Genomic DNA, 13,609 nt, shown 5'->3' with positions numbered 1-13,609 from the left:
TAATCTTTTCTTGTTTACCTTACTAGCCTTTGTGGATGAAGCTTGATAAATATTACGTAGTTAATATGAATAGTTTGAGGATTAAAATCTATATGAATCCTACTAAAGTATTCAGAGTTACTTGGTGAACATATATGTAATGTTCTGGTCTTCCAAAAGTGTTAAATAATAAAGCATTTTAGCATCATTCAAATTATGAGCCCCTAAATTCAAGACATGATGAGCTAATATTTTTATTGTTTTTATAGGTCTAATTTGTAGATACCCTCAAGAAGATTATGAGTCATTCTCACTCCCAGAATCTGTTCCCCTATTTTGTTTACCAATGGGTGCAACTATTGAATGTTGGCCACCAAATAGCAAATACCCTCTCCCTGTATTTTCTACATTTGTGTTAACTGGAGCCTCAGCTGAAAAGGTACTATATGTTTAACAAATGATATCTGCAAATTTCTTGTACATTTTCAAGTCTTAAGTTTTATATGCAGGAATGATAGAAAAAATAACTGGTTAAATTGAATCTATTATGCGCACCTCTTCCACTTTGTTAAAATAACTATATCCAGACACATAGGAAAAGAGAATTTCATTCTGTCCCATATACCCAAGTGCTTTTTTTGTGAATATAGTGAAAGATTTTTTTCATCATCAAATGATGATCCTTCGTTGCTTCGTTTTCTGTTACAGAAACTTTAAAGTAATACTAAAAACATTATTAAATATGCAGTGTTATTTAGAATCATAAACTGTTATATTGTTGGAATGGACTTTGGAAATCATCTAGTCTAAAATCTTCATTTTATATATTGGGAAATCGAGGTCTAGAGAAATTCAGTGAATTGTCTGAAGTTGGAATTTGTATTTCCTTATCTAAAATTCTGTCCCACTCTCTATTAAATAATTAGTTTAAATCATTTTCTTATAGAGAATATTGATACAATTGCTTTTACTCTTTATAAAACAAATGCAATTTAATTAAAACACCTTTTTTCCCCCAATAATGAGACATGAGAGTTGCGCTGTGTAGTTTTGTTGTTTTTGTCGATGTTTTAACGTACTTCAAGAAAGCAAGAGTGATATCTCTTCACCACTGGGTTTCTGGTACCTGGCACCTTGCTTGGCTCATAGGCACATAATGGCTCCTAATAGTTCATCCATTAAATATTTAACTAATGATGTGATTGGAATAAATGATATAAGGCATATTTATCAAATATATTACTTGTTTTCCAGGTCTATGGTGCTGCTATTCAGTTTTATGAACCATACTCCGAAGAGAATCTCACAGAAAAACAGAGATTTCTTTTGGGTTTAGCATCATCAGCAGATGAGAAGTCTGATAGTTCCAAGACAATTCACACTAGTAAATGCATCTGTCTTCTCTCTCACTGGCCTTTTTTTGATGCATTCAGGAAGTTTCTGACTTTTCTATATCGTTATTCCATCTCTGGACCTCATGTCCTTCCAATTGAGAAGTAAGTTAGAAGCCTTCTTGGTTCAAAATTTGGCAGCTCTTTCCATTATGTGTGGTGTATTTGTACTGGTAATTGAGTAAATTTTATTTGGAAGCTAGATTTTTCAAGAGAAAAAAAGTTTGGTTGATTCAGTCAGGTAATATTTCTCTATTATACCTACAGTTTTGTTATTTTAGATAATTTTATCTCTAACGAAATAAATGTTTCATCTTTTTGATACTCTTGTGAAGTTTGGAGATCCTAATTAGCATTTTTTACAGGTTTTGTTAATTCTTACTTTACATATAATTTGGGTTTATATGAACCTTTAAAATATTCCTTACTATTTTTAGATATGAATTTAAAGGAAAAATTAGATAAACATATTTTTTATTCTTTTTAAAATTTTTGTGATTTACTTGAAGATCACTAAAACTGAATAATCTTTAATGTAGTAAGGTTTGATACAAATGAGATCTAAACATCACCACTGTCTATTTGACTATTGTTTATTTTATATTATCTATCACTTAAGCTCTTTTGTGTTCTTAGGCAGAATTCTGTGATTCTAATGATAGTTGAAAGTGATAGAATTATTGTAAGAACATTCAATGTAAAATATTACTTTATAATTTTTCCTTGCAGTTTTCTGCCCACATCTCAGTATTCTAATCTACCAGTTCTCAAATTTTTTGGTCTCAGGACCACTTTATACTCTTAAAAATGAAGACCCCCCACAAAAGAGCTTTTTTTAATGTGTTATATCTATTAATATACATTAGAAATTAAAACGGAGAACTTCAGAAATATTTATTGGGCTTCCCTGGTGGCGCAGTGGTTGTGAGCTGCCTGCCGATGCAGGGGACACGGGTTCATGCCCTGGTCCGGGAGGATCCCGCGTGACGTGGAGCGGCTGGGCCCATGAGCCATGGCCGTTGAGCCTGCGTGTCTGGAGCCTATGCTCCACAACGGGAGGGGCCACAACAGTGAGAGGCCCGCGTACCGCAAAAAAAAAAAAAAAATTATTAATTTATTTTAAAAAATGATAAACCCATTACATGTTATCATAAATATCTCTCTCTTTTTTTTTTAAATAAGCATTTCCTAAAACAAAAAAATTAGGAAGAAGAGTGACATTGTTTTACATTTTTTGCAAATCTCTAATGTCTGGCTTAATTGAACATAACTAGGTTCTCATTTTATCTTATTTTAATTTTTTTTTTGGCCATGTGGCATGCGGGATCTTAGTTCCCCAACCAGGCATGGAACCCATGCCCCCTGTATTGGGAGCACAGAGTCTTAACCACTGGACTGCCAGGGAAGTCCCATAGCTAGGTTCTCATATATGCTTGTGCTTTCATTCTGTTGCAATATGTTGTTTTGGTTGATGTAATGAAAAAAACATGGCCTCACACAAATATGTATGTGGAAAAGGGAGGGCATTTGAATAGTCTTTTCAGAAAACTGTGGATTTTCTTTTTTGACAGTGCACCAAAACTTGACAAGTATAGTTTATTATAGGTTACTGTCAATGTGGAATCTAAAACTTTAATGATGAACTTTCTCTGTTACAGTAAAATCTATTGGTCTATCTCTTTGAGTGGAACTTTTATACATGTGTGATTTTGTAGCATCGTACATTGGTCATTTGGAAAATACTGGTTCACTGAGTTAACATAGATACATCTCGCTATCAAAATTTAAAAATCAGATTTGTGAATATAACCACCTACATCAGAAAATTTTTTTTTTTTTTTTTTTTTTTTTTTTTTTTTGCGGTACGCAGGCCTCTCACTCCTGTGGCCTCTCCCATTGCGGAGCACAGGCTCCGGATGCGCAGGCTCAGCGGCCATGGCTCACGGGCCTAGCCGCTCCGCGGCATGTGGGATCTTCCCAGACCGGGGCACGAACCCATGTTCCCTGCATCGGCAGGCGGACTCTCAACCACTGCGCCACCAGGGAAGCCCAGAAAAATTTTTGAGTATTGAGAAATTGTCAAGTTTATGGTAGCAAGATTCTAATTTTCACTTGAAAGCTTGAATTTATTTACTTATTTGTTTGTTTGTTCCTCCTTTGGGGTTAACTGAGAAAAAGGTTTTAGTATTCCATTTTGATTTCTCCCTTGACTTTAAAAGCAGCTTTATTGAAATATAATTCACATATCACACAGTTCACCCATTTAAATTAGTATACAATTCAATGTTTTTTTAAAACATGCATTCACAGGGTGTACAACCATTACCAAAATCTAATTTTAGAACATTTTCATCCCCTAAAAGAAACCCCATGCCCATTAGGTGTCCTGCCCCATTCCCCGCTCATCCACTCAGCTCTAAGCAACTTACGTGGTCTTCTTTGACTGGATCCTTTCATCTTTTTGTAATGTTTCCAAGGTTCATCCGTATTATAGCATGTGACAGTACTATATTTCTTTTTATTGGAAAGCTTGAATTTAATTATTGGCAACAAGTACTGTAAGTTATTTTTCTTGAAGCAGTAGCCTCACTTTGTTCATTTTAATGTAGAAAATATCTACTGAATACCCACATTGGATAACGTTAATATGTCTTTTGTTCTTTCAAGGAAAAATGGCATTCTGTGGAAACACAGCAAAACAAAAACAGCTAATTCACTCACAACTCAGTCACACAAGAGCTCTTCCTCACGACAAACATCGCACTCCTGTATGCAGCAGAAGTGCTTTATGCGTTCTTCCCCTTTCGTCACACAGATTATTTATAAGTATACACTGCAGAGTCAAAATTTAATAAAATTAATAGCATTTACTGCTTCATCCGAGACACTCTTAAGTGAAACTGAATACAACAGCTACAGTTCAGTGCCATTTCCTTGATTCATAGTAAAGGGCAGCAGTTTTATCCACAATGCTTTTGCACCATCAGTGCAAATATCAACACAGTGAAAATGGCAAACGGTGTCTTTAAAAAGTACCTTTGACCTTGCAGATTCTCCCTGAATGGGTCTTGGGGATCTTTAGGTATTCATGGATCACACTTTGTTTTCTACTATTCTAACTACTTCACATAATGCAAGCAGATATGTGTCCTCTGGAACTCATTCCCCTTACCTTTTGGTTCTTAGATTGTGAGTATCTTAATAGTAGAAACTGGTAGTATATGGCTTTTTAAAAAATAATTCCCAACATGTCTGGCAGTATCTTATATATAGCAGGCAGTCAGAACATGTTTGTAAGAAATTAATCATTTTCTCTTCTGATGTTTTGTATCCAGTTGAAATTATCTCAGTTCTGAAACCAAGATGATTTGGAAATAGTTTAAAAGTAATAGAGAAATAAAAGAACTCATTCCTTAAGAAAGGATTGTTCACTATTGCTGCCTTTTTTCTTTTCCATGGTGTTCAAAACAAAACCCATCAATCTAGATTTTTATCTGTTCTCTTCTGGGGAAAAAACCCATAAAATCAGTAATAGAATTTTTAACCTATTGTTAATAGAAAGTATATTGTTCATGTTTTAGAAACAGTTAAACTCTTTCATTTTTCTGTAGTACTCAGTGGTTGCTTCATTTTTAGAATATGAGCAATTGACTAAAAAGTATATTGCTTCATTTTTAAAAAATGAGCAATTGACTAAAAAGTATATGCAAGAATTAGCTTCTTTGGTAATGTCCACATCTCTGATACATTGTTTGTTATCTTTTTAGGGAGAGGTAGAAGTTACAGTGGCTTTTCAGACATTAATAACACAAGCGTTATTGAATGTGAGAAAGTATTAATATGAAAAGTTTGTGGGTGGGTTTAGATAGAAGCAACTTTCCTGGGACAAATGATTTTTGGTTGTTGTTTGTTCACTTGCTTTTGTAGTAGCAAGGATTTCGAAATTATAGGTACACAGAGCTTTTGACTCAACCTGGACTTGTGGTGACATGTTGACCTTTATAGCATATAGTATTCACTTTGGAATCAATCAGGTGTTTGTTTGTTTGTTTTTAAGGCATATTTCTCATTTTATGCATAAAGTTCCTTTTCCATCTCCTCAGAGACCACGGATTTTAGTTCAGGTAAGATTTTCATGATGTAAGTGCCCTGTTAAATAATTATTGACTCTGTCAAAATGTACCATAAGAATAACAATTTTATATGGGTAAAAAAAATCAAATGAAATCAAAAGAGAACCAGATACTGTTTTACGTTGGAGTTTGGACCCTTATGGTTCTATTATGGTTCTGCCTCCCGGACAGACATCTAATGTTTCCTCTTAGATAAAGCGTTGCAGAGTTAAAGAAGTAGACAGCAGTAGATGTTTTGAACACGTAAAAAGGCACTGCTTTCCCTAAATTTATTCTTGGTATTTGAACATTTGTGCCTTTGGCACTTATTCCCTAAGTTAAATGTATTAGAAGAGATAAAAGAAAAAGCTGTATGTTTTCATATATTGCAGGAAGAATTGCTCATATCTTTGTGAGAGGAGGAAGTTTAAAGTGAACATAAATTATTTTCCCCATCTCTTTTCCCTGTTGACTTTATCTTTCATCTTTTATTTACATTTCTTTTTTGTCTATGCTCTTTACATGTAAGTTGTCTTTTGAATCTATTTAATCACGATTTTTGAAGTGATTTTGAGAAATTATTTCATGTATTATCACTATATGTGCCTTGTATTTATCACAGCCCTTAATGGAGTATCATTCAAAATTAGAAATCATTTATAAATAGATATTTGCAAATCTGTATAAATCTGCATAAAATTTTAAATGTAGATTAAATTAATTGCATTAATATATTGATACAGATTAAATGTCTAGAAAAATATCATTTTGATAAGCTTTATAAGTAGTCTGCATATCTACATATCATCCCAAGTTACTTCTTGCTGTTTAGTGCCAGAATACATATAGCACACTCAGTTTGAATACACATAAAAGATATGTTTTATAGCAGAAGTTGGCAAGTTTTTTATGTTGAGGCCGAAACAGTGTTTCAGTCTTTACAGTAAAGGCCATACTGTCTCTCTGGAAACTATTCAGCTCTGCTTTCATTGCACAAAAGCACCTATAGGTAACACGTAAACAAATGTGCATGGCTTTATTTTAATAAGACTTTATTTATAAAAGCAAGTGGCCTGTGGATTTGCCTTGAGGCCATAGGTTTGCTAACTCTGGTTTTACCGTATTAAATGAATAATTTAGTCTCTCGAGACAGATTTGTTAAATGGCATCAGGGAAATGTTGAGAAACAGAAGAAAAGAGATAGGATTCAGAGTAAGAAGAGTTAGTAGTTAGAAGAGGTCAGTCATCAGGACATATTTTTCAGGATCTTAGTGATATACATGGTTCCTATACTGGTGAATGGGGATATTGAAACTTTGTGGGCATCGTCTATATATATATGTTTTTTTCTGGAAGGTGGTGTTTTAAAGTTCATCTTTATGTTTCAAATACTTTATTTTAAATCTATTTTCAGTTATCACCACATGATAATCTGATTCTCAGTCAGCCTGTTTCTTCACCTCTTCCGCTAAGGCAAGTAAAACTTCATTTGTGTTTCTCTAAACGTAGTGTGAGCTAAAGTAACATTCAAGTATTTTCTCTCTTTCCTGGGGAAAATTGCAAGTGTCGATGGAAATACTTCTCATTTAATTGTTTCTTACCTAAATTTCTTTTACTTAACAGTGAGGTTAAAGGTCTTAAAGAACACAGAAAAACTTTTACAATAGTGTTTGGTATTTTGTGTATCCATTTATTATGATTAAGTACATACAACTACATAAATACGTATATATGTCTGTAGATTATGAAAACAATATGTTTTTAGCTTTAAATATCCTCTGAAGAACATTCAAATGCAATTAATCTTAAATTTAACCCCCAAATAAAAAGTTACTTATAAATACTAGCCCATGGAATAGAATAATGTATTTCATCACCTTAAAAGTTCAGAGAGATTATGAAATATGTTTTTTCTTAAATATCATTTCTTGAAATTTAATTAGCTGTGTAATTTTTCTAGCAGGGAAATAGTTACAATATAATTAAGTTATTTTGTAGCACATACCTAAGGGAGACCAGCTGCCATCTTTGACATTAATTTTGTAAGAATTGCAGATTATTTCATCACCAGGTCTTGGCCCAGAGTGACCAGTGTTTTCTTAACTTTTGTTTGAGCTGAGAATAAATTAGAAATACTGACTGAGACTACTTTAAAACAATTCTACATTACCCAAGAGCCTTTTTTTTATTTTTTGGTAATGGCTTTATTGATATATAATTCACATACCATACAATTCACCCAGTTAAATTGTACAATTCAATGATCACATTCACAGACTTCTGCAACTATCACTATAATCAATTTTAGAACATTTTCATAGCTCCAGAAAAACCCTGTACCCTTTAGCAGTTACCCTCCCTTACCCCTCCCATCCCTATATATACAAACACACACACACACACCCTTCCCAGCCCTAGGCAACTGCTGATCTGCTTCTTTCGCTTCAGATTTGCCTGTCCTGGACATTTCATATAAATGGAATCATATAAAATGTGGCCTTTTGTGTTTGGCTTCTTTCACTTAGCATGTTTCCAATGTTTATCCACGTTATAGCATGTATCAGTTCTTCATTCCTTTTTATTTCCAACAAATATTTCAGTGTATGGATATACCACGTTTTATTTATCCATTTATCAGTTGACAGACATTTGGGTTGTTTCTACTTTTGGGCTACTATAAATAATGCTGCTATGAACATGCACAAGTTTTTTGTGGGCATATGTGTTTATTTCTCCAAGAGACTTTATTAGTTTTGGTTTATTTTTAAAAAGTTAATTCAGTGAAGCCAGTTATTTAACATTATAAAGATGAAATACTGGTTAGCTTACTGAATCATTTACTTTTTAAAAAATTGTTTTAAAAATTTATTTTTTTATTTTTGGCTGCGTTCAGTCTTTGTTGCTGTACGCAGGCTTTTCTCTAGTTGCGGCGGGCGGGGGCTACTCTTCATTGTGGTGCGCAGGCTTCTCACTGGGTGGCTTCTCTTGTTGCAGAGCACGGGCTCTAGGCGAGCAGGCTTCAGTAGTTGTGGCACTCGGGCTCAGTAGTTGTGGCTCGTGGGCTCTAGCATGCAGGCTTTGTAGTTGTGGCACACGGGCTTAGCTGCTCCGCAGCATGTGGGATCTTCCCGGAGCAGGGCCTGAACCCGTGTCCCCTGCATTGGCAGGCGGACTCTTAACCACTGCACCACCAGGGAAGCCCAGAATCATTTACTTTGTTAATGCAGTATTTTGTTACCATGTACAATGTCTAAGTTTTGATTATTAATTTGCTTTGTATGTGTGTATCATCGCTTAGTAGCTCTTAATTAATATTATCATTACAATAGTAAAGATAATCTAGCTATTTGTAAATCCAAATTTTGAGATGTGTATTTACCTTAAGGAAGTTGGGCCTGTAAGTCACGTATGTTTTCTGATAATTACAGAGGAAGATGAGCCATGTTAAAAAAAAAAAGAAAAAAAACTTGCATTAAACGATTTGCTTTCAACCAAAGCACCCCTCTTATACATTGAATTCTTTTTTTGAACTATCTACATGGCAGATCTTTTTATATAAAATGAAGCAGATGACTTTTCATTTTCCATATTTAATACAATGCAGAAGAATCGAATGATTTCAGAACCTCATAAAACTTCCTTATTTTCATAGTGTGTTTCTGACGCAGTGTTTTCCCTACATAAGAGCAACAGTCATGTTTAAAGTTAAATATATAATATGAACAATAATCCTACCCTAATCGTGAACTTTTAAAAATTATTTTGGATAATGAGGTGTTTGATCTCTGTTTTTTTTAATTATATATTTTTGTTTGGATTTATAGTGGTGGCAAGTTTTCAACACTACTTCAGAATTTAGGCCCTGAAAATGCTGTGACATTACTGGTGTTTGCAGTAACAGAACATAAGATTCTTATTCATTCCTTACGGCCTTCAGTGCTTACTAGTGTGACAGAAGCATTAGTGTCTGTGAGTATCACAGTTTCTTATTAGCAGTCAGTTTCATTTTAAACCTAATTATTCATATAATTTAAAACTGTTTTAATGCTTAGCTAAAATTCAGAGTGTAATGCATTTCAACTTTCTGGCCATTAACACTAGTTGTAATTATTTAACAAGCATTATACTACTTTTGGTATAAATATTTAAAAGACAGTTTTTTGTGTGTGCTGATGAATTATGCTTCAATGTCAAACAGCTAAATATTCTCTTATCTTTTATTTATCCAAGATGATTTTCCCTTTCCACTGGCCATGCCCCTATGTTCCTCTCTGCCCACTGGCTTTAGCAGATGTCTTGAGTGCACCATGTCCATTCATAGTAGGAATTGATTCAAGATACTTTGATCTCTATGACCCTCCACCAGATGTCAGTTGTGTTGACCTAGATACCAACACAATTTCTCAGTAAGTTCATTTTAATGATTCTACTTCCAGTAATTTACAACTTTGTAGTGTATGTATGTAAATGTATATTTTGTGAATGCTAACTAGAATTCTTTTGAGCTATGTTGTTTTTATATTTGGGGTTTTTACCATCTTTGAATCAGTTCTTACTATACTTTGATGGGATACGTTTAGTGTATTAGAGAAGGTTTTAATCCTCAGCTCTTTCAATATTTGAGAAATATTATAATCTTATGCTTACTTAGAAATTTATGTAAGAAATGTAAATTTTTACATTTTATAATTTTTTACAATTTTTAAATAATTTTTTTATAATTTTTTCTCTCTCTATTGGAATAATATTTAAGTTGTAGCTAAGCTACTGGAACTGTGTACTTACAGCTTTTTTATAATTCAGTGTTTTCTCTTGTATTATTTATTTTCAGTTTAATCATACTTAAGCTCTTCAGGGAAGAGGAAATTGATGCAATACCACGTTGCAGCCACAGGATATACTTAAAATAACTGCAAGTTACCCTATTAGTAAAGCCCAAAAGCTAGTATACCTTTTACAATTTAAGTACGTATTTGTGAGATAGGTTTTTCTCCATTTTTAAATAAGCATGTTTCATATTAAAGCCTTTTGATTTAATTCTGAAATCTTACATTAATTCTAGTATTGTTATATGTCAAAACCTCAACTGCCTAAACCATTAGAAAAGTTTAGCAGAAAATAATTTTCTTTTATAAGGCATGTATGCTTTCAAAAGCCTAACCAAGAAAATATGGGATGTACTTTGGCATTAAAGCCATTTTATATATGGGATAAATAGCATCAAAGATTCTTTACCATGAACATTTCATACTTTACCAGAAATATTTAATTCTTCAAATATTAAAGTAGTATCTTTTTTTTTTTGCCAGTTGTTAATGTTACATGACATAATGTTTTTAAAAATTGAAATTCAAGGTGGTAAATAAGTATATACGTTTTCTCTCTTTTTATACTTTTATACTTTTCCTCAATTTGTTAAAAGAGTTTTTTTCTTATTATTTTAACTTTGTTTTGATCACTAATGGTTAAAGAATCAAAGAAACATGACTTGTTTGCACTCATCAGTGGTCTTCCTTCTTGGTTTTATCGCCTTTCCAAACCTATGGGAAGACTAAACTAGTGAATTAATAGCTTTCTACTTTCCTTCATCGTGAATTTCTGGAGCCTCAACCTGAAATTTGAAAGAAAAATCTGAGTATGAAATTTGTGGTTTCCTTTTCCCTTCTCTGACTCATAAATACATAAAATAAGGAATATATTATGAATGTCAAAAAATTTCTGAAGAAAGGGAAATTAATATCTGATATGTACTAGTCATAAAGCTGTATGCATAGCCTAAGGTATCTCATATTATTCTCTGTATTTTGTGAGGTAGTTTTTACTAACCAGTCTGACAGACAGATAAGAAAACCAAAGCTTAGATTTTTAAGTAATTTATAAAAAGGCACATAACAATACTGCCAGAACTGATTTTGAAACTATCATTGTCTGACTCTATAACTATTACTTCTGCCACTAATTACTGGCTTACTACTTATGCAATAGTAATCCTATAAATGGAACTCACTATGAATAAAAATGCAGAAGGCTGTCATAGATCCAAACTCAGGTACTAGATAAAATTCCTTTTTTTAAAAAAATATATTTATTTTTGGCTGCGTTGGGTCTTCATTGCTGCACGCAGGCATTCTCTAGTTGCAGCAAGCGGAGGCCACTCTTTGTTGTGGTGCACAGGCCTCTCATTGCGGTGGCTTCTCTTGTTGCAGAGCACGGGCTCTAGGTGCTTGGGCTTAGTAGTTGTGGCACATGAGCTCAGTAGTTGTGGCTCACGGGCTCTAGAGCGCAGGCTCAGTAGTCGTGGCACATGGGTTTAGTTGCTCCGCGGCATGTGGAATCTTCCTGGACCAGGGCTCGAACCCTTGTCCCCTGCATTGGCAGGCGGATTCTTAACCGCTGCGTTACCAGGGAAGTCCCTCGATAAAACTCTTCTCCCGAGCCAAGTTTTACAGTGATGATATCAAGGGCAAGAGGAGGAAATTATGTGAGTAAATAATAGTAATTTGATGAAATGATACCAAATTACTGTTCATTCACTTATGCTACAGACACCTCTTGAGTGCCTTTTTTTTTTTTTTTTTTTTTGCTAGGCACTGGGAATAAAAAGACAAACCAGATATACTCCATTCTCTTAAGTTGCTAATCTAGTTAGCAAGGCAGGCACACACACAGTGAATGCTAAGGCACAGTACGAGTGCTGTGTTTTGAAGTTTTAGCAAGAAAATAATGTCAAAAGTGTTTTTACATTGTGTTCTCACTTTAATACAGGGTTCCATAGTCCTGGTCACATTATAGATGAAATAAAATCTCACAGCAGGACATCTGCCGTTTGACCCTGCCCTATCTGTATTTTATTATCATTGTGGAAAGATAGGGTAGATTCCAAGACAGTTCTTCTTTGTCAGCTTAAGCTTTCCCATCCACTCTTTTTTTCTTTCAAAGTAATATTTGACCTTTTTGTTCTATGGGAAGTTTAAGGAACATTAAAAAAAAAAAGTTCAGCAATTCCATTTCACACCGGTGCTATGATGTTGTCTTTGGTGGTTAGAACATAAGTGATTTACTTTTCTTCTCCTTTTTCTCTGCATTTTTCACGTTTCCTAAAATGAGTATTTATTGCTTTTGAAATAGAAAAAAGATTTAATAAATAGAGAGTGGAATCAACAAAGCTATAGTTAAGTCCGAAAGCTTTATCATGTTTTATCACCATGCTCTTTTCTTCTCCTACTCCATATATAGTTTAAAGATTATGGGCTTCCCTGGTGGCGCAGTGGTTAAGAATCTGCCTGCCAATGCAGGGGACAAGGGTTCAAGCCCTGGTCCGGGAAGATCCTACATGCCGTGGAGCAGCTAAACCCATGTGCCACGGCTACTGAGCCTGCAATCTAGAGCCTGAGAGCCACAACTACTGAGCCCACGTGCCTCAACTTCTGAAGCCCGTGTGCCTGGAGCCCGTGCTCCGCAACAAGAGAAGCCATCGTGGTGAGAGGCCCGCGCACTGCAACAAAGAGTGGCCCCCGCTCGCCGCAACTAGAGAAAGCCCGCATGCAGCAACAAAGACCCAACGCAGCCAAAAATAAAAATAAATAAAATAAGTTTTTTTAAAAAAAGGATTAACTGTGTTGTAAAGGTTGTATAAAGGAGATTATAGGAGTTCATCTAGAAACAAAGATATCACTGTCAAGCTGATGTCCTCTTTTATAGTTATAAAAGTATTTTGGAGTGTTATACTTTATTCAAATAATCTAATATTTTTAAATTAATTTGTTTATTTTTTATTTATTTATTATTTTTGGCTGTGTTGGGTCTTCGTTGCTGCACATGGGCTTTCTCTAGTTGCAGCGAGTGGGGGCTACTCTTCATCTCAGTGCATGGGCTTCTCATTGCAGTGGCTTCTCTTGTTGTGGAGCACGGGCTCTAGGTGCACGGGCTTCAGTAGTTGTGACGTGCGGGCTTCAGTAGTTGTGACGTGCGGGCTTCAGTAGTTGTGGCACATGGGCTTAGTTGCTCCGCAGCATGTGGGATCTTACAGGACCAGGGCTCGAACCCGTGTCCCCTGCATTGGCAGGCAGATTCTTAACCACTGTGCCACCAGGGAAGCCCAAATAATCTAATATTATAGATTATTTC

At 34.6% G+C, this 13,609-nt stretch overlaps 1 protein-coding gene across 5 annotated transcripts in view; it reads left to right on the top strand.

Moving 5' to 3' along the window:
- Positions 1-13,609, top strand: part of DENND4A (DENN domain containing 4A) — a 133,887-nt gene that overhangs the window by 60,962 nt on the left and 59,316 nt on the right. For all 5 annotated transcript variants that reach the window (XM_082617729.1, XM_082617730.1, XM_082617727.1 and 2 more), the window contains 6 exons: positions 249-418; positions 1,234-1,475; positions 5,428-5,494; positions 6,897-6,955; positions 9,307-9,451; positions 9,713-9,888. In XM_082617729.1, the coding sequence (XP_082473855.1) occupies positions 249-418; positions 1,234-1,475; positions 5,428-5,494; positions 6,897-6,955; positions 9,307-9,451; positions 9,713-9,888 (859 nt within the window). The remainder of the gene's footprint in view (positions 1-248; positions 419-1,233; positions 1,476-5,427; positions 5,495-6,896; positions 6,956-9,306; positions 9,452-9,712; positions 9,889-13,609) is intronic.

Source organism: Mesoplodon mirus, assembly GCF_964341445.2.
Source record: "Mesoplodon mirus genome assembly, chromosome: 4".
Taxonomy (NCBI): Eukaryota; Metazoa; Chordata; class Mammalia; order Artiodactyla; family Ziphiidae; genus Mesoplodon; species Mesoplodon mirus.
Note: the sequence above shows the minus strand (reverse complement) of the source record. Positions and strands in the feature narration are given on the sequence as shown.